This window comes from Astatotilapia calliptera, chromosome 14 (genome assembly GCF_900246225.1).
Source record: "Astatotilapia calliptera chromosome 14, fAstCal1.2, whole genome shotgun sequence".
NCBI classification, from domain to species: Eukaryota; Metazoa; Chordata; class Actinopteri; order Cichliformes; family Cichlidae; genus Astatotilapia; species Astatotilapia calliptera.
Window position 1 is genome coordinate 24,420,486 of NC_039315.1, and position 25,238 is coordinate 24,445,723.

The window sequence follows — 25,238 nt, forward strand, 5'->3', positions numbered from 1 at the left end:
CCATAATGACTTATTCTGCAGATCCAGCTGCTTCATGTAGGTCATGTTTGAGTCACGAGAAACATGCATGAAACCACCTACAGGCCAGTTTTTCAGAGAACGGTATTATACCTCCTGGGAGATCCCTCAGATATCAGTGTGCAGACACCATAAGGGTCCAGTTGTTAGAATCTAAAGTTAGTGTGTCCCTGATGGAGCGCGGTAAGGAAAGGAGATTTTTATTTCTTGCATTTTTCTCCTCCTTTGAAAGCAATATCCTTATAAGCCACCTCCTTACTCACCACTAAACAGTTTAACACAGCTGATGTTGCAGCTGAAACTATGTAGCTTGCATGCCATGAGAAAAAAAAACACAATTTAAAAGAACATAAACCTGTAATTCTTCTTAGGCCTTAGTCTTTCTCACCAGACTAAGGCGAGTACTATGCTTTAGCAAATAGTTGGGTTTAAATGGACTAATACTTAGAGCACTGTTCCAGTTAAACACATTCATACAATGTTGATTACCAAAGGAAAGCTTAAATACTGTATTACACTGCTGTATTACACGGCTGAATGGCTCGTATTCATGCTTGGGAAAGCTTACAGTTTCTCATCCAGGTGATAACCACATTGGTGTAACATTAGGGTAAGTGAACCAGGTCGTAGTACAGGCCCCAGGTGACAGGGACAAACACATAACAAGAAGCTAACCCACATACACTACGTTGAACTAATATGTAAAGTTAACCTTTGTTAAGACACATTTAATTACATAACTGGACACCAGGAGCCAAGATACAGGGCACAGGTGTTTTATACTCTGGCCATGATGAGGAAGTTGGTTAGGGGAGGAATCAGAACTGAGGCTGTGTTAACTAATACTAGTCACTACATAAATGTGGAGCTGCACAGCAATCCCAATAACAGGATTTAAAGGGTGTTTAAAATGGGAAAAAAGACACCACAATAACATTTTAAAAGTAGATAGATAGATAGATAGATAGATAGATAGATAGATAGATAGATAGATAGATAGATAGATAGATAGATAGATAGATAGATAGATAGATAGATAGATAGATAGATAGATAGATAGATAGATAGATAGATTACCACAAAAAGACAACAAAAGGTTTCGGGTAGATGACAGAAAAAACAATTTGTTCTGATCACATAAGTGAAGCAAAATCTTTGGAGTAGTGTGGGGAAATCTAATTACAGTCTTTTAAAAATGGGCACATGCCCCCCAGTGCTATCAGTCCGGTTTACAGCAGTCCAAGTTGTGGAAGGAAGTCATGCATCGTGGAATCACATCACTCAGCCTGATACCAGGAGTAAAGGATGTGGTAAAAACCTACAGCTCGGCAACTGCGCCTTCAAAATAAACCACTATTCGACTGGCTTTGAATTAGATGAGACACAAATGTCTTTACATCTGTCTAATAATAAACCCCTATTAGAGTCGCTATGAATTAAGAGAGACAGAAAACCTTTTGGAGTTGTCTTATCTGGTGTAAAATACAAATCTGGCAAACCAAGATTTGTATTTTACACCAGGGAGCGACTGAAAGTAGCTTTTAGAAATGCAAAAATTGCATAAATCCCATTCATAATTTATCTAACTTTACCTAGCGTGTTAAACGCCTGTTTTGTGTGGCCGTTACAACAGTTACGTGTGCTTTAACTTGAAAGCAACTGCCGGAAGTTGAGTCTTCTGTTTGGGCTAGCTTGGCGCCCTCGTAAGAGTAGATGGAGGTGAAATTTCTCGCTGGAAATCGATCGACAGCGGACAGTTCAGTGTCACTCACACCGCGGAAGCATGTCACCATGTACGGTGTCTTTTTGACGGTGAAGCGGGATCGTTTCCATGATGGCGACCGCAGTACGGGCCAGTGTGAAAACTTGAGGAGAAAAGTTTGAGCACGGAACAGGAGTCTTTTTCTGAGACTTTCTCTGTTGTTACTGGCGTGATAAAAAAACAAAACAACAAAAAACTAACATGGCATACTCAACTTTCGTTTCGTTTGTGGCATTTGCTTTGAGTTTGTACTTCGGAGTGTCCTATTGTTACTTTTCCATACCGCTGAAAATATACCCAGGGAAGTACAACGTCTCATCGGATGTGAATTTGACGTCTCTTCGGAGAGTAGCGTTAAAGTCTGATGGAAGCGGTCTCTCTCTGGCCTCTGATCCCACCGGTACCGTGAACTTTCTGGACATGGTGAATAATTTGCAAGGAGACTCTGGGAGAGGCTACTACATAGAAATGTCAATCGGTACTCCTGGTCAAAAGGTAATGTAGCTCCTGAGCTGCTGTCTGTTTTAACTCTCTGAAATATTTTTTACGTTTCTCATTTAGACTTAAACGCACCACTTGTGTCAGCTTTCCATTTTAATCACTGTATTTGCGCTGTGTTGTGTGTTTTTGTGTTTATTTGTTTTTTCCTGGATGCATTTGTAGTGTGTTTACTGTGTATGTGTGAATAGGGGCTGGTCCATCCACCATGTGATCCAGTGGTCAGAAGGTGGGCTGGGTGTGTTTGTTTTGACTCAGGGCCATGGATACCCATCTATACAGCACTGTGTATTTAAATATGCTTTTAAATGTCTGTGTAGGTCATCTTGAACGTTTGAAAAAATAAGGCAACAGACTAGATCTCTATTACCCAAGAGGCTCCTTCATTTCTTAAAAAAAAAGAAAAGAAAGAAAGAAGTCAGGTATCTAATCCCCAGTGGAAGTGGTCCTCAGGGTCCCTGATCCACTTGGTCATGCGAGTCGTCACATGAGTCAAGGTGGGAAGGGTGAAACTACTGTGAGACTTCACCCCACCACATCTTGTGACCTGTTGAGGTCACCTGATGCAAGGTGTGAGTGGAGATGAAGCCTTCATCGTAGGTGGATGATAGCTGGTGTCGTAAGCCACCACCAATGTTCAATCACTGACTCGTTTAACAGCCATATTTTTTTTTCAAGCTATTAAGTCTATACTTCAAAATATAAGGTTTAAATTTACCCCTGCAGCAGAGGGTCATGGGAAGATAAGTATGTCTAGTACATTCTTACATTTAGGCTCGCCTGGGACCACGGAGGAAGGATAATATAGCTGTGAGGGTGCTTCAGCCTTATTATAGCCTAGGGGTCTGTAGACTAAACCCCCACCACCAACACCAACACTCTTTCTCTGGCTCACATGCACTCACATGATGCTGCCTGCGAGGACCAGTGTTTCTTAGCAGGCAGCTGACAGGGATTACCAGGATCCCAGGCAGCAGAGAGCACCCCGAGAGTTGTACAAAATAGCACTTGCTCTACAGCAGGGATATTCGTTGGCTGCTATTCTTTTGGTTGCAGAACTTGGAAATGCGTACGTGTAATTTATTAGAACGTCATTTTTATACTGCTTGTTATGTAAAGCGCCTAACAAGATCATATTAATAATTGAGGAGGACTAAATCTGGGTGAGCTGGAGCTCCTGTCACTATTAAAAATACATGAGGCTTTAAGGGTGGCAGCGATTTGCCTTTGTGTTGTAAAGTAGTTGTCTTTGAATTGGAGCTTAAAGCAAAGGTGAATTATCTCATTAGTAAGTTGACCTGTTGCCCCGGGGCATCTCGAGTTAAACAGATCAGAGCTTTTAAGACTCTTGGGCAGCACATCTCAGTTTCTCAGGCTCACAGAGGCTTATCTGCGCTACCTGCCATGTCGCTGAGGATAACATTGCAGCACTTGCCAGAGTACACTTCCCACACTTCCTTATTATCAAGTCACAGCGTTGTATGCTTAATGACTTTTGTCCTACTAGAAAAGAACACTTTATAGTGTTCCCCAAAGAAGAAAATTCCCCTTTACCCTTATTACTTATCATTATTCAACAGGTAAATGTATAACAACAGATTATCAATCATAAAAGTCAGTCAGTTAAGCAAATGTCATCAATGCATTAGCACTGGAACTAAGATTACTATTCAGTTATATTCAGCATATTGGTATTTTAAACATGTTTCTCTATTGGGAGGAGTATGTATGTGTCAGTGGTGGCTCACCTTTACAAAACATTAAATCAGAAAGGGCGCAGTCTTTATGGTGTTTTTTTATTACAGCTGTGTGTTTCCTACTTTGTCAGGAAACTTTCTGTGCAGAGAACATTCACAAAAAGTTAATGACACGTTTAGGGGTTTGGCTATTGCCATTTAGTTTTTTGTTTCTTTGTTTTTTGTTGAATTGTTCACATTTGGGTGAGATTATGGAGATTATGGAGTGTTTTTTTTAAGGCTAGCTCGCTTGTTTAGCAGAGTGGATCCATATTGCTGCATCAAGCATTAAAACCACCTGAAAGCTGAACTTGATACAGATACCTGCTAAACAGCCATTTTTATTATTTGTTCGCGTTTAAAGTCGTTCTTGCACAATTTCCAGGATGTTAATATTACGGATGTGTGAACATAATTGTAGGCTCAGACTTCTTTAATTGGTTTATGATGCACAGTAAAGATAGAGGAAGCTTCACCTCTTGATCTTCTAGTCTTTTAGTGAAACCTTGCCAGCAGAGAGCCATCTGCTTTGGTTCAGATTGTTTATGCGGTGGCAAAATGTCGTGTAACTCGATACTATTGAGTTATACTCTCAATATTATTCTAACTAGATGATGATGTGATTACAGGGCCGCGGTGTTCAATGAGGCACTATTCAAATCAGCCACTAATTGCGGCGTCTGTTAGCATGTGGCACACACAGGTTGAGTGTTGGCTGGAGAGCCTCACATCTGCTAATTGGTACAAACAGGTAGCAGATGCACGCTGCCTCCATGGAGCTACCGCCAATTAGACAGCGAACGCTCAACTGCAGACTGCCTCAGCAGGGGAAGAGACTTGCCTGAAGCTCTGAAGCTTGACAAAGGGAGGATAGTGTGACTAGTAAAAAGATAGGTGGTGTGGGGATAAGGAGCTGCCCTTGCTTTCCCTTCTCGCTATTCTCCTTCACCACAGGATATCAGAATTTTCCAGTCAGGCCTGTTTGACTGGTTCAGGCCTTGTGTGAGTGGCCTGCTGCCATCTGCTAAGGTGGCAGAGGAGTTTTGGATGGCACAGTGACAGTGGTGGGACAGGAGCCAGCGCAATGAGGAGGAACTGATAAGCCTGGCTCAACAGGGGTTTCCCATGGCTGAGTGAACCAGTCGATAACATGTGGTTGATAATTACAGACCTGCTTTCATAAAGGCCAAATGAACCTGAGCATGCCGGTGGGATGTCGGCTACAAGGAAATGAGTAAGAAAGTTTGCGCTCATAAGCAAACAGTGTAGCGTAATGGTCAACAATGGTCAACAAGCGTTTATCTGAAATGTAATTTAAGTAAACTATTGCCCGCTGTTGTGGTGCGCCTTAATGTAAAGGCAAACGCAACGAGGCGACAGTCGATCAGTTGTTGAAACCGCTGTTTACATTTGAACATGTCTAATGAGCTGCTCAGTTTTCATAGATTGCCACGAGTCTTTGTTGCTGATTCATCAGGTGGCGTCGGGGCATTAGGTTTATGACCCCCGCCTCGGTGGCGAATGCTTGCCAGCGAGTGTTAACATGGCCACAGCTGAAACATGAAGGTGACAGAAGTCTGCTGTTTATTTGTTCCTGTTCATTGACTCGATGCCTGGAAGACAACTTGATCTCAAGTGCTGTTAACTCGTCCCCACTGTTCACATGACACATACCAAACAACTGGTTAGGTCATACAGTCATGAAAGCAGCTTGAGGCTGTCGTGTTTGACTCTCAGATCACACATTCAGTGAACACTTGCGTCCGAGGTGCATTGTTAATGACGAAGACCTTTCACACCAGTTTGTCCAACACTAGAACTAAACCAAAAGTAGTGCCGTTGCAACTTCATGTGTATCATTTCCTCTCGTGTGTGCTGCTAAAATAATGTTTACAGACGTTATTAAAAATGTGTAATTAATTTTAGCTGCAACCAAGCTGCGTTTTCTTCCTCCAGAGAAAATGTCCATTTACGGTTCTATATGAATCTTTCAGATGGGCACGAAACGCCCCTAAAAGAGATATAACCTTCTTTATGTTCGGCTATTTTTATGGCCCATTTCCCTCTCATTGTTTCCTTGAGAACTGTCGTGTAATTTACCTTTTGTGTTTTCATGCTGTGGGGAAATTTCTCACATCTATCTTTCTCCCTTCTCCTCTAATCATATCTGCAAACAAACTTTAATGTCTTTTTAAAGCTTAAAGGCTTGTGAATGCATCCCACTGTGCTTAGCTGTCATTCTTTTCTTTTTTTTCTTTTTTTCTTTTTTACCATGTGATTCTGGGGCCATGTAAGTGGGGGGGGGGGGGGTAACAGATAGCTGGAGTGATTGTTAAAACAAACTGTGCCTTCTGTTTTCCAGCTGAACATCCTGGTGGATACGGGTAGCAGTAACTTTGCCGTGGCTGCAGCTCCACACCAATTTATTACTCATTACTTCAACACTGCACTGTGAGTGGCTGGAATACTGCCTGCTTGCATTTTGTAATAACTGTAGTATAACATAGTAAATACATTCAGTTTTTGTTATATATAGCTTTGTAACTGTTTACATATTCTGTCTTCTTTTCTCCTGCTTTTAGTTCCAGTACCTACCGTTCAACCGGTCGCACTGTAGCTGTAAGGTACACCCAAGGCAACTGGGAAGGTGAGCTGGGAATAGACAGCGTCTCTATTCCCAGAGGCCCAAACGGGACCATCAACATCAACATCGCCGCCATCCTGTCTTCTGATGGCTTCTTCCTCCCTGGGATCAACTGGCAAGGCATCCTGGGATTGGCCTATCCTGTGCTGGCACGGGTACGGGAGATACTCATTTACAAGTTTGCGTAAAGTTATTAAGCAAAGTCATTGATTTCTGCCCAGTGTGACATTAACTAGTAAGAAGCTGTTTTACACTCTAATGAAAACAAAGACGACACAGACGTTTTGGCGCACTCATATGTGAATTGTGAAAAAAATGGGGATTTGATTTATTTCATTTGTGTTCTGTTCAACCGTTTTCTTACACTTGTCCAATTCAGGGTTGTGGGGGCCTGGAGCCACTGTCATAGGGTGAAAGGCGTGGTATACTAGACAGATTGCCAGTCTATCACAGGATTAACAGAGAGACACATTCAGGTCTACAGCCATATAAAAATCGCCAGCTAACCTAACATGTATATCTTTGGACAGTGGGGAAAACAAAACAAAGTACCAGCTGGTGGATTTGAACCCAGGACCTTCTTGCTGTGAGGCAACAGTGCTACCAAAAGCACCACCGAAGTGACTATAAAAGCATTGATTACTAAAATAACATAAACTAATTATATTGAGTGAATCCTCAGAGCTTGTCCGGACAAGCAACGTCATTCTCACTTACATGCCTCCCACTCCTCACATCACATATCAAACACCCTTCCAATTTAGCAGTCTACTTAAGCTGCAAATCCTCTGACTGCTGCCCTGAGTCACTGCTGTTTTAACCCCTGGAACAGCCCCAGCATCCACCTGTGTTCTCCGTGGGATATTTGCTCCTTACTCGTCAATTTCTTGGTGTGTCATATTTGCAGAATGTCATTTTTGGAGCACAAACACCATACTCTGGTTGAATTCTGTTTCTGTATGAATTGTTGCAAAATGATTTGGCTAATTAAAGTGCTGTTTTCCATGTATGTGGAATTAAACACAAACCTAAGGATGAGAGCAGAAGGAGGAAGCAAAACCTGAGAAAATGTGAACATGCAGGTTTCACAAAGGGAATGTGACAGCATTGCATGGCTTCCTGCTCGCCTCCATTTCTGTTAAACCACTGAATAACTTTGCGGTCTAATCTTATCTGAATGTCATCATCCACTTTTCACATGAAAGAAGAAAACTTGTTTGTGATATAATTACAGGAGTGTGTGTTTTTCTTATAAAATGATGGGGTGAGGTTATGTTGTTGCTGTATTTTGTCATCTCTTACTTCCATCTCCCCTTATACCATAGATGTGAATTAATCAGTTTTCTTTTTTCAAAAGAAGAGCTAAATCAAGGTGCTTTACCCAGTGTCAGCTTTTTTTAACAGATTAATCTCGTCTTAATGGAGCGTTAAAGACGTCAGCGCAAACTGCACAATACCTACCTTCATTCTGCGCTGACTGCAACAACCTTTGGGATCAAATGTCAGTGATTGTGGAGCCGATACGCTTACACTGACCACTTTGTGCTATTGGCGACTCCTGAGTGCTGAGGTTGAACTTTCTTCCAGGCTGTTTGTCATGCATGACATGGTGACACTGTGGAGGAAAACAGGAGTGAACATATCACAGTCCAAACTGATGATACACCGCTGTCACATAAAAACACATTTCAGCATTTCCATTCAATAGAGCTGATGTTTGAGGTGATTGATTTTCTACGATGTTGTGTGTGAAGCTTTTACAATCTATGTAGTTACACAAGCTAAAGGTATGAAACGCAAGTGTAAAGGTTTCACTCGATCAACATTATTTAACACAGTCTCGTGTGTCTCCACCAGCCTGACTCGTCCGTGGAGCCCTTCTTCAACTCCGTGGTGAGACAGCTGGGAATTCCTGACGTCTTTTCCCTCCAGATGTGTGGTGCTGGACTGTCAGCCGGCAGCGAAACAGACACTACGGGCGGCAGTCTTGTGAGTAGTCAGAAGTAACACCCCAAGGAGGAGTTTGATTAGATAAAAACATTGGTTTTAAACAGTCTTTATATTTTGGATCTCTGTCTGAGATTTTGATAGCTTGTGTGTGTGACCAGCACCTTTTTATAAACGTCATAGCTGATGTCCTTCATGTCACTGTGTTTCCACATTGGAAGGCCTTTCTACTTTGACTGGAGCTAATTAAGCTAAGATAGCATCCTGCTGAGAGCAAGTCTGTCGCCGTAATACTTTCGACCTTGGTGCCTCGCTCACCGCATCTCCATCATGTGACCCGCTGGTGCAGACAGATGGATAAGATGGCAGGGTGCTTGTGCGTGTATGTGTGTTTATTGACTGTGGTCTGTCAGAGTGTGGGCACGGGGATAAACATTTGCTAGAGTGTATTCTTGTTGGATATTTAATGTGGCACACTTGACCTGGTGATGATTGTGTGGTTTTATTCCTTCACAGTGGTGAAAGTTTCTGCCCGAACATCCACTAAGAATGTTTTAGGCCACAAGTCATATGCTAAAAATGAGAGATTCTCACACAAGTCAGATACAACGATGAAGCAACAACATTATATATCAAAGAGGTCAAAGGTCACAGGGATATCACAACGTTCTGTGAAGCACTTCTGACTAATATTGATTAGGATATTAAGTAGATCTAACTGTATCGATATTTGTAACAGCTGATTTAAAAAAGGTAAAAAGGGAGACGGTGGAAACACCATAGTTTTTCCACCACATGGCTCTCTGCCACTCCCTCTGTTAGCAACATGTTTGGAATGCCACAAACAAAAGCCGAGCAGAGCGTGAATGAGTACATAATAACTATCATAATGCACAAATAAGTACACATAACAAATGTTATGGAAATCTGTTGTTTGTGTTTTGAGTGTTTGGAAAAAGAAACAATTGGCCGATATGTCAGAATTAGATCACTAAGTATCGGTATTTATCTGTCTTAAGAATCCTATTCCTATCAGGCTCTAATTTTAAGTTTAGTTAGATACTGAAGTGGTGAAGCTAAACAGATATGTAAACTGCAACTTAGCTGATTTACTGAGGCAAAAAAAATAAAAGGCAGTAATTCTGGTTATCTTCTTCTCTTAGATAATGGGTGGGGCTGAACCAAGTCTGTATCGAGGCTCAGTGTGGTACACCCCTATAATAGAAGAGTGGTACTACCAGGTGGAGGTGTTGAAGCTGGAGGTGGGAGACCAGAATCTGAATCTGGACTGCAGAGAGGTAAAACTTCACGGTCTGAATCGCTTCTCTCACTGTCTGATCCTAACTCCACACTGCACTATTTCAAAGTGAACTGTAACTTTGACTTGGAAGTTGACTCACAGCACTTGATTAACTTGCTGTGTCAAGGTTAAAACACTGAAATGTAAGAGAAGCTGAGTAGGAGTGCTGCAGAGCAGTGTAATCCAGTTTGTCTGCTTGTGAAAGAACTTCCTCATTTTATATTCTTTTGTTTGCTCAAGGTCTTCCATAGGAGTCCGTTGCAGCGAGAACAAACCCTACCGCACGTCACTCTTTCTCTCTTTCTTTCAGTATAACATGGATAAAGCTATAGTCGACAGTGGGACGACTCTGCTGCGACTTCCTGTCAACGTCTTCAATGCATTGGTAGAAGCCATCATACGCAGCTCTCTGGTATGCTGCCTCCGCTCCACAGACAATGATGAAACATGTTGTCAGAGCAAAGATATGCAGGGGAGAATAGCACACACTCACTGTTCAAGGACGTAGTAGCTTTAAGTGGAGGGATCGAGGGTTTTTTTTTCCTGTTATAAAAATATATATGTGTGTGTGTGCGCGCGCGCGCGCGCTCCATGCCTTTGTTTATTTACCATTAGGCTTTGCACATTTCTCACCTTTTTGGAACTGCACACAAACAGTTCCCAAGGTTAATTTGAACTTGGAGGCAACATTTTCAATTAAAGCAGCCACATCCTTGCAGATGAATACAAAGTAGGAAAATGAAAGCAGAACATCAAAACTTGTTTTGGTGCTATGTTGACCTTCTTTTTCTGTCTTTATCCTTTTTATCCTTCGCACTGTCTCTTTTCTGTCTCTGTCAATTTCTTACTGTGACTGTCTTATTTTCTTTTTCTCTTTCCTCCTGTGTTTTTTTTTTGTTTTTGTTTTTAATTCAGATCGAGGAGTTTTCTTCAGGGTTCTGGGAAGGCACCAAGTTAGCATGTTTGATGAAGGGAGAGAACCCCTGGAGGTTTTTCCCTAAGCTGTCCATCTACCTGAGGGCCACGAACACCAGCGAGTCGTTCCGCGTCACCATTCTGCCTCAGGTGCCAGGCACATATATAATCATATAATCATTCCTTCTCTAGAGCTTCCATCAAACAAAGACAAACTCATCTCATCCTCATTTCTTGTCATCTCACAGCTTTACATCCAGCCAATCACGGACGTTGACGGCACGCTGGACTGCTTCCGTTTCGGGGTGTCGTCGTCAACAAATGGCATGGTGATCGGCGCCACTGTTATGGAAGGCTTCTATGTAGTGTTTGATCGCACTCAGCGGAGACTGGGCTTCGCACTCAGCAGCTGTGCAGGTCAGGGTTCATACTGGTGCCACTTACTGCAGTTACATGTCTGTAAATATTTCGCTTTTTATGAGAAACTACAGCAGAAATCCTAAAGTACAGAGTAAACCAGACATCAGCTAATGATAACTTACTGACAGGCAAAGTCCTAAAGTCAGCCACTTTCAGGCTCCCTGACCAAGAGCTCAACACAGTGTCCTGTTCACTGAGATCTAAACGTCAACGGTTAAGCCTTCAGTGGCACTTCCTCATAGTTCTGTGGAAAAATGAACTTTGGCCAAGCCTCCCTCCCTAATACTAAAGTACAAAGTTCATTTTTGTTGTGTACTGAGCAAACACTTTTGTAGGCTTAAGGTTGGAGGCTTGTGACAGCATTTAATGTCTAAGCAGGGCAGGTAAAATAAATAAGAAAGTTAAATGCCATTGTTTAAAAAAAATTATGCCTGAGCCCGTCATCGAAGACTACGAGCAGCAGTGTGCTTGATTAAAAAGCTGGGATAAAGTCTGGAGCCTGGCTGTTTAATGCTCTGTATGTGAGAACAAGAATTTCAAGACATCCTGAAGCCAATGTAAAGATTATAAAATAGGAGTGACGTGAGCTCACTTGCTGCAATGTGTTAATGGTCTGTGTCATTTGGAGGCATGAAAGAGATAATTTATCTAAGCAGGTAAACAAGGCAATAATTGTGCATGAATAATTTCTTCCAGTTCCACCAAATTCAATTTAATTTTATTTTTATGGGCTAAATCACAACAACAGGAACCCTCAAAACGTTTTATATTGTAAGGTAAAGACTACAATAATACACCGAAAATCTCAGCAATCAGATGACCCCATTTGAGCAAGCTCTTGGTGACAGTGGCAAGTAAAAACTCCCCTTTAACAGGAAGTAAACATCAAGCAGAACCAGGAGGGCAGCCATCGGCCATGACCGGTCGGCCAAAGAGACCATATTTAGCAATTTCTAAATGTTCCTTAAACGAGGAAAAACAGGAATGAAAAATAGATTTTGCACACTTTTAAAAGCAACAGTTGTTCAGTTAAATGTTTAAATGTTTAAAACGTTCATTTGCTCATTGTCAAGATAGCCTCAGCTAGCTCTCAGTCCAGCAAAAGTTCTCTTTACCTGTCTTTCCAGCTTTTCTCAAACATTAGCTCACAGTCACAGGTTAACTCTTTTTATTTGGCACTTGTTAAATTTGTATTGAATGAGGGCGTATGAGTGATGCTAACTTAATGCTGCTTTTTTAGTTTTATGAGATCATGTTATAAGACCTCTCTCATACGTCACTGCAGTGAGCGATGGGGTGGCTCTGTCAGAGATCGAGGGACCCTTCTCTGCAGCGGACGTGGCGGCCGACTGCTCTGGCGGCCCACTGAAGGAGCCTCTTGTGTGGATGATATCTTACGCCCTGATGGCAGTCTGCGCGTTGGCCCTCCTCATCCTGCTGCTCATGCTCATCCTGCCCTGCAGATGCGGAAACCGGAACGGTGAGATCACGGACGAGTCCTCGCTGGTACGACACCGCATCAAATGACTGAGAGGGCAAAGTAGAGCAAACCCGGGGAAGGGACAGTCGGACAGTGAGCAGAGCGCCTCCACGAGAGGCTGCACCGACCAATGACACTTGACTTAGGATTTTTAGACTGGACTCATCAGCTTGGCCCACAGAGGCAGTCGCACAGACAGATCAACTGCCTCTGAAGGGGAAAAATCCCCAGAACAATTCTTTAAAAAAACAGCTGTTGGTGGTGAATTTGTATTTTCTTGTTGGTTTTTTTGTGGTCATGGCCTCTCTTTGACGATGATAGTTTGCTAATGTTATGCTTATGTTGCCTTAATCCACCTACAGAGGCTGGTGGAGGCACTCAAATCATAACTGGGCTTGTTCTAATTAAAACTGCTAAAGGTATTCTGAGAAATCTAGAACTTCAATAACACTAGAAGATTAAAATTAAAATTTTTAAAGCAGTTAATAAGTATACACACACTAACCATCACAGCAGAAATCAAAGAACAGCTCAGCAGTGCAGACAATCACAGCACATCCAGAAGGAAGGATAATAACACTGATATCATCTCCATGCAAAAGGTGTTTTCTAGGTTTCTAAGCCTTATAAACCAAAAGTGCCTTTGTTTTTGGTTTTTTGGGGGGGTTCAATCTAATGCCAACAACGGGATCTATTTCTTGGATCTATTTTGAAGTTTTCCACTCGTCTGTGGAGTCAAATGATTACCCAGAGATATTACATAAAAAATAAACTAATTAAAGTAAAGCTGCTCACTGGTAATAGGAAGAATATGAAAAGTTAGACTTGTGTTTACAGCGCCTGTAGTGCCTTTGTGGTCTCGGCTCTCTGCTAGAACAGTATCAGCAGTTTGGGACTTTCTCTGCTGAATTGCACTTCCAAAGTCGATCAAAGTGTTATATAAAACGAAAGATCAATATTTCTCCTTCTGTAATGTAGTTTATTATTTTAATGTAGCTATACCCATTCTGTATACCCTCAGCTTTATATTTAAGTCTCTTTGAATGTGATTGTATCATCATTATTATTATTATTATTATTATTATTATTATTATTATTGTAATTATAATTATTCCAGATCTTTGCTTTCTGAGACTAGAATTCAAAGGGTGTTTATACTGCACATTTTATACAAATCATATACAGAAACACTTCAGCATTGATTTCCTTTGTTACTTGTGAGCTTCAGTTAACGTTCTAGCAAAGCAGACATTCCTGTTAGCAGTAAAAAAGAGATAAAGAATCAACTTATTGAATGTCATTTTGCAGTCTGTTCGCACCAGTGAAATAAGGTCCAAACACAGTCCACAGAAGATGCTGCGCCACAGTTCAGCCTCATTCAGCTTCCTGTAATCTGACCCAAGCTGCACTAACATGTCTGAAAAAATGTCAATTTGTGAGACTGTTTCACTGAAAGCACACTTGAATCTAAAACTGCTCGCTTATTTATGAGTGTATTTTTTCTGTGCCAAAAATTGTAAACTGTGTTGTAAATAAAACAACTTGTGACAAATCAAAGACATAATCGTTTTTAAATCATTTTTATTTCTTTTTGGATGAGAAATACAACAAAATAAAACGTACTTAAATGTAGCTTATAATAGATAAAGTAATTTCAAAAAGTAACAAATTATGAAAAAGGAAATGGCAATAATTCAATGTAAGTTTTTCTCTGTATACGTGTCGGGTTGATACCTCTGTAAACAGAAGTACAATTCATCTGGTTGTGTTTGAACATTATCTACATGTAAGTTGCTAATAGCAAATATTTTTATGCTAACACAAAAGGTCAAGATGAATATAATTACTTCATAATCATCACAATATTAGAGCTGTAACAGTTATTATCTTGATTAATGGTTAAATGTCTCTCAGTGTAGTCTTGAGCCGCTCTTCATTTCTGCTTAATTTGCCAAAACACGTGTAAACATAAATAGAAATACAGTAGATAAGGCAAAAACAGAGTTTGTACAATTCTAACAAGCTTGAAAGATGATGTATGTCACCACCTTTACCCGGTTTTAACACCGAGTAAAGACTAGGTTTTTTTTTTTGGATGTCTTGCTGCATAAAACCTTTAACAAAAGGCTGTACTATATTTTCTAAAAAGCTGTGATTGCCTACAGCTGTTTTTCCTTTATTTAAGAAAAAAATAAGAAGCAGTGTCATTGTGGTATTTTAAAAAGCTGTGTCATCAGACTCATGCTCTGGCTTCCTCAAAGTACCTTGCTCAATTCATGACACAAATGTTGAGAACTACGAGTCAAATGTTCAATACAGCTTAATGCTACTTGATGTCAGTGTTGCTAAGCATACGGCTGAAACGTACACTGATACAAATGATTGATTAGAACAACTTTTAGTTGCCACTATACGAGCTCATCATTTGCAGAGGGACCTGTTGCTAGTTTAGTCTCTCTGACTGTTTCTGAGAGTAAAGTACACAAGTTTCATGACTCAAGGTATGCTTGGTAATTTTGATAGCTATTGAAATGGTTGTGGGGCGGAAAGTGGCTTTAAAGAGCCTTCGCGATTTTTGGTGATTAAAGTTCAGTCATTTAGTTGCTTTACTCCAGCCCATTCACTAGCTGAGACCACATCCTCATGTAGGTTTGGTATTTCTAGTAGATAATTGCAGATTGCACGAGCATGAATTGAGGCTGCTGTTTGGGGGAAGGCCTCAGAGGGGACTTCCGGGTTGGGCATATCCCGATGTGAATGAAGTGGAAAAAAAGGAAGTGTGTGGGGTTGTTTATAGACTGAGGGCCGTGAAATTCAGATAAATGAGCCAGTACACACCCAAGAACCCAGCCCCAGATACTGAGAACCATCAATACACCATTGGGTGGGGGCACCAGCCACTGGCTGGGAAATAGGCCCCACACCTGGGGGAGCCTGACATGTTCTGAGAGAGAGAGGTGGAGTCTAAGACCTGACCTGAAACATAGATATTTACTGTGTAACCCTCCCCAAGACCTTCGGTGTCTACATGCAATTTAAAATTGAGAAGTGGGCACCGACACCAGAGGTGAGGCTGAATGAACAGACTCTGGACGCTGTTCAGTGTGCCCACCCCGAAGGCCCTATATGTATGTGTCATGAGAATGAAAGTAATGAGAGAGTCTAAACTGTGGAGGAAAACTAAGGTACAGGCAGCCATGAGGGGGGAGAGAAGGAGGGCCTCCCTTGCACCTCAGTGACACACCTGCATCCCAAGCCCCTGCGTGTGTGGAGGGGGGAGGAGCCAGCTTCCTCGCTGACCACCAAGGGCAGGGAGGCGCAGGCCCATACAGCCCATGGCTGCAGCACCACCGACGCCCAGGGTGACCCATCCGACCACCCCACTCTTTTGTCTCTTTTAGCTAGGTGCTGTTTTTAAGCTTATATGATTCACAACTCAGTCTTCAGTGGCTTAACAAAATAAAAACATTGCTCTGAAAATGATCAAGTACAAGTAATGGAGTCTAAATGAGTGAAAAAGCAGCCAATGTCCAAAGAAAAACCTTTAAAAACCTTCAGAAGACCTGGAGAACTATTGATCAAGACCACTTTATAAAAAGTAGGAAAGACAAGAAAGTATGCTCACACTTTGGAAGCAAAATATGAAGAAATGAGGAGAGGATCAAGACTTTTGCACAGTACTTTGTTTGCATTTTTGTTCCTTCTTTACAAGAAAAAAAAAAGCTTTGTAATCCTCTGCGGATGATAAAGGCGAAGGATACCAAAGACAATGAAACATAATAATGTCAGGGCACGGATTAACCTTTTGGCTTGTCAAACACTCGAACAAATACGATTAATCACACACAACACTCATATTAATATCCTAACTTGGCGTCAAGGCCCTGCTGTGATTCAGACATACGGTGTTTATCATTACATCCAGCCTCCAGGTCAAGCTGTACAACTCAGAGCACCAGATGGGTAAACCTTCTTATAACATCTGGTCCTCCAAAGAGATTAAATCAAAAGGTACATAAAGTGCATGAAATCACACAGAGCGAAGTTAAATTTGACTTTTAATCAAAGTCTAATCTTTCTTTATATTTTACACTTTGCCTGTTCATGAGTGCCATTACAAAATCTCAAAACGAATGAACCTTCATCTGACGGTGGATCCAGTCCGGGAAGTATGCGACGTTGCCGTAAACACCCGGTGCATCCTGCCCAGCGTGCTGTTCCCCCCAAATGCTGTCACCTATGAGCCACCATACTCCATCCATCAGGGACACCAGAGGGCCGCCGCCGTCAGCCTGAGACACAGTTCAGGAACAAACAAAGGGCAATACTAACTTACAGTGACTTTGAGAGGCTACATGAGGACTTTTGAGGACAGTTTTAGGTCTTTCATGGATTTCTGAGGTCAGTGAAAAAGCTCTAAATCATCCAAATAAAAGGGGATATAATAGTCAGCTGCCTCCTCTGGGCTCTAACTGTACATTCACTGCTGACTGTATAAGTGGATTGTTACCAGGCACAAAAACGAACAGTTTATTTAAAACGGTTGCTGCACACAGAACATAGTGCTGGACTTGTTTGAGAGCGCCGCAAAAGCAGTTACATAAGAGCATGAAAATGTTTTGGATTCTTTGATGAACAAAAACTGCTTTTATGCGACGGTCTGTTTGGACTGGCTGAACTGCAAACACTATTGGAGCGCATTGTTCTGAGTCTGCATTCAGAGACTCCATTCCCACTAAAACTGAAGCATTGTAACCTCGAGGTGGGTCACACTGTGGACCTCTGACACTCAAGGACACTACACAGCTAAACTGATTATCATATCCTGGGATATCCTGTTCGTGTAGGCGATGAAACTGTTGCACTCTGCAGCATCTATGAGAGACACCTGAGCCTCCATCAGGTATGGAAAGACAGAGTCTGTCAAAAAAAAAACAAAACATAAATTAACATACAAAATAACGCTCACACACTCTCCTCTACGTTCAATCACTTGACAATGAGTGCAGGACTTTGATGCCATCTAGTGGTAGTAGGCGGCAATGAGCACCAATACTGATTCACTAACTACAGCTGCCTCACCATTTGCTCTGTGACCAAATCGTGTTATCCAGCACTTGTGATGAGCAGTGACTTTCAGGCCCACGTTTGGGAGGCACAGGTCCGATGTTCCTGAAGCCTACCAAGGAGTAAACATCTCTGCTGTAACGTGTTTAACACAGGACGAGCTGCTGCTGTTAACAATGGTGTCAATGTGTGCACTCTTACAGCCTCTCTGTACACAGACTGCCACTGTGTGAACAGCTTATTCACACAGTGGGTTATACTCAGCTGACAGCTTGCTAGTTTGCTAAATGTAACGCTTACTGAAGTAACAGTGCCAAATGCATCCACTGAGGATGTGCATCTTCCAAAATGTCAACAGGTCTCAACAAAAGTTATTTAAAACTTCTATGGATGCACTTTTAACAAAAACGCCTTATCCTAAAATATATGGTGCCATGACTGGCTAACAATGCCTGGTTATTAAGACTTCTGGTTGAGATTAAGGAACTGGGGGGGAAAGACAACTGATTAAAACATGTTAATATGGGATTAACTTTGCTGAGTCCAGCTTAGATTTATGCAGTAAATCTGTGGCTGTAAATCTGTATAAGACAAGATAAGATATACTTTACTTATCCCAAAGTGGGAATGCAGCAACTCAAGATTAGAAACAGCCTAAAAGTAGAATGAATATAAACACAAGCACAATAACATAATATACAATCTGGCAAAACAGAGATATCAAGATAAAACTACTATAAAGAAGCTAAACAGACTCATTGGCCACTTTATTAGGTACACATTTCAGCTGATTCTTAAAGCAAATATCTGAATCATGTGATGTATATGGGTCATATGACAGCAACCCAATGCATTTAGGCATGCAAACGTGACAGGGTGCTGAAGTTTGAACTGAATGGAGAATGGGGATTTAATAGGTGATTTAAGGGACTTTGCACACGAGAGTTAACTCATATTACTCGTTACAATCAAATTATGCAGAAGAGCATCTCTGAATGTGCAGCACATCGAACCTTGAAGCAGACGGGCTACAGCAGCAGAGGGTCACACGGTCAGCTATTGACAGGAAACTGAGGCTACAGTTTGCACCTGCTCAACAAAATCAGGCAGTAGAAATGTTGCATGGTCTGATGTGAGCCAACATTCAAATAGCAGGTTCAGATATTTTCCTTTAAACCAGGGGTATTAAACATGAGGCCCAGGGACCAGATTTGGTCCAGCATTGACCTCAATCCGGCCTGCTGGATGGCGTTGGGAAAAGGAGGACATAAATGTGGGAATTTTAACTGTATTTTCACAAGTTCTACAGCTTTAATAAAAAACAGTACACCAAAGTAATTAACTAATTGATTTCTGTAACTTTATACATTTATTCTTACAATTTAAACCCATGCTGACAGATTGTTTTAGTTTACTAAAGCAGCATTTCTTCACCATGTAAGAAAAACTGAGAAATAATGTTGAAATCACCCTTTTTTTTGTCCTATATTAGGGTCTCTCATTTATTAAATGTGTAGGTAAAATTTTTAAACTTACATAAATCAGATAAGATGAAAGTGGGCTGTATGTGGGCCGCAATATAAAAGACTGGTTTCTTGAACATGGCAGTGAGTTCACTGAACTCAAATGATCTCCACAGTCACCACATCTCAGTCCATATTAAATAATAATTAATAACTTCAATTAACTAAAAGGTGATTAAAATAATGTAATGAAGGGGCTCATCATAAGCACCTGTTATGTCCAAAGGTTGGGAGAGCCTCATAAGAGCAATGTCATTTTTCAGGGTCTGGCTGTTGTAGCTCTCATGAGTTATAATGCGACGCACCGAGTAAGCAGGGTTAAACAGAGGGCCTAATGGGTCCACTATCCCAGCATACTGCCCAGTCTGCAGGACTGGTGGCCCTGCAAAGGTGGGGGGTGACCAGCAGAGATTTGATTAAAGCTGGATCAAACCACGGTTACTGAAGGGTGGTGAAGGTGAAGGTGGAGGACTCACCAGGTCACACACTGAGCGGCGGTGACTATCCAGTAGGGGGAGACGATGGCTCCTCCACAGCGGTGAGAGCCGGCAACCTGGAGGCTGACTTGCCAGGGCACAGCCCCAAGGGAGGCCAGCTGTCCTGCAGAAGCCTTGCTGGAGTTCACCCTGCTTCCACAATCTGAAAAAGGAGGCTGCTGTTAGAGCATTCTACAGCTACAGGCTTTCAGAGAGACAAAACTCAACAACACACTGAAAAAAACCAGTGTGATTGCAAGGAAGAACCTTCAGCTATCCTCAACTATGGAAACAACTCCCAGATCGCATTCAGGAGACAGACAACCTCCTGCTTTTAATATTAGGCTTGAAATGTTCTTTTTGATATGCTGGATGCACTCCACTACTACATTAAATCATTAGTAATTAGCAACTTTTGGTTCTCACTATACTTTGCCTGTCTTGTCTCTCTCTGCTCTCTTCTCTTTCGCCTTATCCCCAAACTGAGCCTTGTTCTGCCAGAGGTTTCTTCCTGCTAACAGTGAGTTCTTCGTTCCCACTGTCGCTCTCACTGAGGTTTGATATTGTAGAGACCCTACACCAGGGGTGTCAAACTCAAATACACAGTGGGCCAAAATTCAAAACTGGAACAAAGTCGCGGGCTAACATTTATATGAAAAAAAAACTTCCTCCAGATATAAGAATGAATCTTTTCTTATGGACTCAAACAGGTTTTGCTGAAAAACTGAATATGGAACAAGCAAAGCTTAATACTAAACAATATATACAGTGGGGCAAAAAAGTATTTAGTCAGCCACCGATTGTGCAAGTTCCCCCACCTAAAATGATGACAGAGGTCAGTAATTTGCACCAGAGGTACACTTCAACTGTGAGAGACAGAATGTGAAAAAAAAAATCCATGAATCCACATGGTAGGATTTGTAAAGAATTTATTCGTAAATCAGGGTGGAAAATAAGTATTTGGTCAATAACAAAAATACAACTCAATACTTTGTAACATAACCTTTGTTGGCAATAACAGAGGTCAAACGTTTACTATAGGTCTTTACCAGGTTTGCACACACAGTAGCTGGTATTTTGGCCCATTCCTCCATGCAGATCTTCTCGAGAGCAGTGATGTTTTGGGGCTGTCGCCGAGCAACACGGACTTTCAACTCCCGCCACAGATTTTCTATGGGGTTGAGGTCTGGAGACTGGCTAGGCCACTCCAGGACTTTCAAATGCTTCTTACGGAGCCACTCCTTTGTTGCCCGGGCGGTGTGTTTTGGATCATTGTCATGTTGGAAGACCCAGCCTCGTTTCATCTTCAAAGTTCTCACTGATGGAAGGAGGTTTTGGCTCAAAATCTCACGATACATGGCCCCATTCATTCTGTCCTTAACACGGATCAGTCGTCCTGTCCCCTTGGCAGAAAAACAGCCCCATAGCATGATGTTTCCACCCCCATGCTTCACAGTAGGTATGGTGTTCTTGGGATGCAACTCAGTATTCTTCTTCCTCCAAACACGACGAGTTGAGTTTATACCAAAAAGTTCTACTTTGGTTTCATCTGACCACATGACATTCTCCCAATCCTCTGCTGTATCATCCATGTGCTCTCTGGCAAACTTCAGACGGGCCTGGACATGCACTGGCTTCAGCAGCGGAACACGTCTGGCACTGCGGGATTTGATTCCCTGCCGTTGTAGTGTGTTACTGATGGTGACCTTTGTTACTTTGGTCCCAGCTCTCTGCAGGTCATTCACCAGGTCCCCCCGTGTGGTTCTGGGATCTTTGCTCACCGTTCTCATGATCATTTTGACCCCACGGGATGAGATCTTGCGTGGAGCCCCAGATCGAGGGAGATTATCAGTGGTCTTGTATGTCTTCCATTTTCTGATGATTGCTCCCACAGTTGATTTTTTCACACCAAGCTGCTTGCCTATTGTAGATTCACTCTTCCCAGTCTGGTGCAGGTCTACAATACTTTTCCTGGTGTCCTTCGAAAGCTCTTTGGTCTTGGCCATGGCGGAGTTTGGAGTCTGACTGTTTGAGGCTGTGGACAGGTGTCTTTTATACAGATGATGAGTTCAAACAGGTGCCATTCATACAGGTAACGAGTGGGGGACAGAAAAGCTTCTTACAGAAGACGTTACAGGTCTGTGAGAGTCAGAGATTTTCCTTGTTTGAGGTGACCAAATACTTATTTTCCACCCTAATTTACGAATAAATTCTTTACAAATCCTACCATGTGAATTCATGGATTTTTTTTTCACATTCTGTCTCTCACAGTTGAAGTGTACCTCTGGTGCAAATTACTGACCTCTGTCATCATTTTAAGTGGGGGAACTTGCACAATCGGTGGCTGACTAAATACTTTTTTGCCCCACTGTATATTAGCTGTGTAATACCAGCAGGCCAGCTCTAATAGTAATTTGGTATGGCTTCGCGGGCCAAATGTAATTAGGCTGCGGGCCAAATTTGGCCCGCGGGCCAGAGTTTGACACCTATGCCCTACGCTATTAGAAAGAAACCTCAGCTAACACACCGCTTTCTGTGATCCAGCACATGGTGACAGTGGGAAGGAAAAACTCCCTTTTAACAGGAATAAACCTTTATGTGCTTGTAATTCACTTGCCAGGTGAAAGGTTGGTGGTTTGTTTCCAGGGGGTTTACCTTATAATATAAAGCACCTTGAGGTAATTGTTGTTGTGATTTGGTTCATTTCTAAGAAAGTATAAAGACATACTAGTACAGTGCAATGTCAACACCATGTTGTTAGGACATGTACTTCTAAGGATTGGAGGAAAAAAGACATTTGGAATGAGATCAGGTTAATATCATATCAATATTAGCATTTTGACACAGGTTTATCATTACCAGCTCACTCACTGTAGGGCAAGTTGTTGCAGTATGGATGCCTGAGGGTTGAAGTTAGACTTCACTAGTAAGAATCCATCATTAGCATCAGCCCTTTGCTGGCCTGATTTAAAATACGTGCCCCTGTCAAAGCACAAATTGTAAAAAAAAAATTGAGCATCGCTTGAAAATCGTTCACAGAGCAGCTTTTGTTTCATCTCGGACTGAACTAGCTGAGCATCTCACCTGATGTATCCGATGCTCTGGCAGCTCGCTCTGCCCTTCTCCTCGGTCCAGCCATGAGAACCAACAGATTTTCAGGCTTTACTCTGAGTCGAGTAGATCTGAAGCAGGAAACTGGAGCCGTGCAGCCTCACTGAGCACAAACAGCAAACACAAGCGATGACTTGGTATTTTGTCACAAGTGGAAAGTGGGTGAAGAGGCAGCCAGTTGAGAGTGAAGCACACAAAGGACTGGCAGTTAACAAGGAAAGATAAATGCTTCAGTCTACATATTATCTCATTATCTCATCATGAGGAATATGGATGATTCCAGAAAAAACAAACCTATAAAAGCATCAAACTGTTCCGTTGTATAAACTCTGACCTTGTTTTCAAAGATTGGAAATCCAGATGAACAGAGTTAACTTTCTGGGATTCTCTCACCTTCTTTTATTGAGCGTGCATCAAGATAACAACTAATGAGGCTACCTGGGAACAGGTCAGCAGCACCATTGGGTGTAAACAGAGCGTCACGACTCTGTGAAGAAGTATGGTTTTAGAGGATTTTGGGGGGATTTCATCATCTATTGACCATAATTCAGAGAAGTCTCTGTAGGGTACACAGTTGAAAGCTGGGTTTGACACCCCCAGGTGGCACTGCTTTAAAAGCAGGCATGATCCTGTGATATAAATCCCTGCAATTGATCAGTTATCCTAAACACAAGTGTGATCCAAGGTAAACCTCGAGTCATGCTGTTGTCTTCTCTTGGCTCCAGCTCAGTTAAGATTGGCTAAGGTGAGCTAAAAATCTGTTCTGTGGGAATTTCCATTTTTTTGGAAATCCCAGAGAAACTTCATCTGCTGCCTAATAAACAGAATGGATGATTGCATGGGGCACTAGAGCACACAGTGTGGGTAATTTACACATATGTGAAGGTCTCATTAGGGCTTAATAATATATTCAGCTTTTAGGGCAGCATAACACTTCCATGGAGAAGATGTCTTTTCCAGAGATGTCCTTAGTTTTGTTCATTTCTGCAAGACAATGCAAGGTGCCAGTAGTCCAGATGAAAAATGGACCCACTTGCAGTCCAGACCTGTCCCCCTTTGCAAGTATTTTGTGCGCTATGAAACAAAAAATGCAACAAAACAGGCTCCGAAATGAAATCTTGTCAGTGCGAGAATGGGAAAGCATTAAACTTCCCCCCCAAAAAGTCCACATTTCATTTGTTGTTTTCCAAGTTTTTCTTTTTTGGAAACCAGGTTCTTATCAGTGTGTTTCATTCAGCTTTATTGAACAAATCTAAAGGTGGAGGACAGAGAAGCTTTTTCTTCCCACCATGAAGCTGCTTACCACAGTTAGCTTCGTCCTGCCCTGCGGGACAGTCTGTAACCCCATCACACCACTGGGACTCCCACTTGCGATTCCCATCTCCACATTTAATCCCATGAATACAGGATGAAGAAACTGGAATTGAAGACAGGAACCAGAAAAAAAAAATCAGTCTTCCAATCTCACTAATGTTGACTCAGTTCACTAAATAAATCCTTCACTTACAGTAATAGGCAAGGAGGACTCCAGCTACCAGCAGCAGCAGCAGCAGCAAGGAGATGACAGCAGCAACAGTGAACTTGATGCACCTGTGTTTGAAATCTGACAGAAGAGCACTCACTGTGACTGGAAACCCACTCACACCCAGCTTCACGATTACATTTTATACACAGAACAGTTTCTAATGAGACTTTTTGTTACAAGCAGTGTCCAAATGACGTGCCTAGTATCTGTACAGTCGTGTAAAGTATTCAAACTGTATTAAAAGACACTCAAATACCTTTGTGCTTGGGGATGGAGGGACTGCTCTCAGGTGGAGGCTTCAGCGCCACATTGTGAACATACTGGGGTTGAACATCTGATTCGGCGAGCGCAGGAAGTTTCATCTTCTCATATTCACGGATGAAGTGAGGACAAGCGTCCAGATACTTTTGGCAGAGCAACAGTGTTTTTGTAAAGTTACAATACTTAAAATAAATTGAAAGCAGGTCTTCTTCTCAAGGCTGATTAAATGCAGATTAAAACTCACCGGATTGGTGGTCATTTTCTGTTTAATCATCTGTATTTTGAAAAAATTGAAATAAAATCCCCCTGTGATAACTCCAGCAGCAATCTTTCACTCAGATAATCTCATCCACATCACTGCCAGCACCTCCGGCATCTCCTCCCAGGCTCCGCTCTGCTCATGGATGCGATCAAATAAAGAGTTTGTATGAAAACTGTCACGCCTACACTTCACACAGCATCAGTTTGTTTCCCTCCTGAGCACACAGCAAAGACAATGACGAGTTGGCGAGTCTAAACATGACACAGGTGTTATCTGCTTAAGTGTCAGAGCAG

The 25,238-nt window shown here is 42.0% G+C and overlaps 1 protein-coding gene and 1 pseudogene across 1 annotated transcript; one reads left to right on the plus strand and one right to left on the minus strand.

Annotated features, from left to right (window-relative positions):
• Positions 1–1,634: 1,634 nt before the first annotated feature.
• On the plus strand, positions 1,635–14,277 carry bace2 (beta-secretase 2). Its single transcript, XM_026192640.1, has 9 exons — positions 1,635–2,275; positions 6,377–6,465; positions 6,597–6,813; positions 8,516–8,647; positions 9,769–9,903; positions 10,216–10,317; positions 10,821–10,970; positions 11,069–11,237; positions 12,526–14,277. Exons 1-9 carry the CDS (start codon positions 1,982–1,984, stop codon positions 12,765–12,767), a joined length of 1,530 nt encoding a protein of 509 aa, XP_026048425.1. The 5' UTR covers positions 1,635–1,981; the 3' UTR covers positions 12,768–14,277.
• Positions 14,278–16,438: 2,161 nt separating this feature from the next.
• On the minus strand, positions 16,439–24,957 carry LOC113036965 (transmembrane protease serine 2-like; annotated as a pseudogene).
• Between the last annotated feature and the right edge of the window lie 281 nt (positions 24,958–25,238).

Excerpts from the sequence above, each read along its gene's own strand:
- bace2 (XM_026192640.1), top strand. The coding sequence starts at position 1,982 with ATGGCATACTCAACTTTCGTTTCGTTTGTGGCATTTGCTTTGAGTTTG. Across the intron at positions 2,276-6,376 it reads TCGGTACTCCTGGTCAAAAG|CTGAACATCCTGGTGGATAC; the intron begins GTAATGTAGCTC and ends TCTGTTTTCCAG. Across the intron at positions 9,904-10,215 it reads TGAATCTGGACTGCAGAGAG|TATAACATGGATAAAGCTAT; the intron begins GTAAAACTTCAC and ends TCTTTCTTTCAG.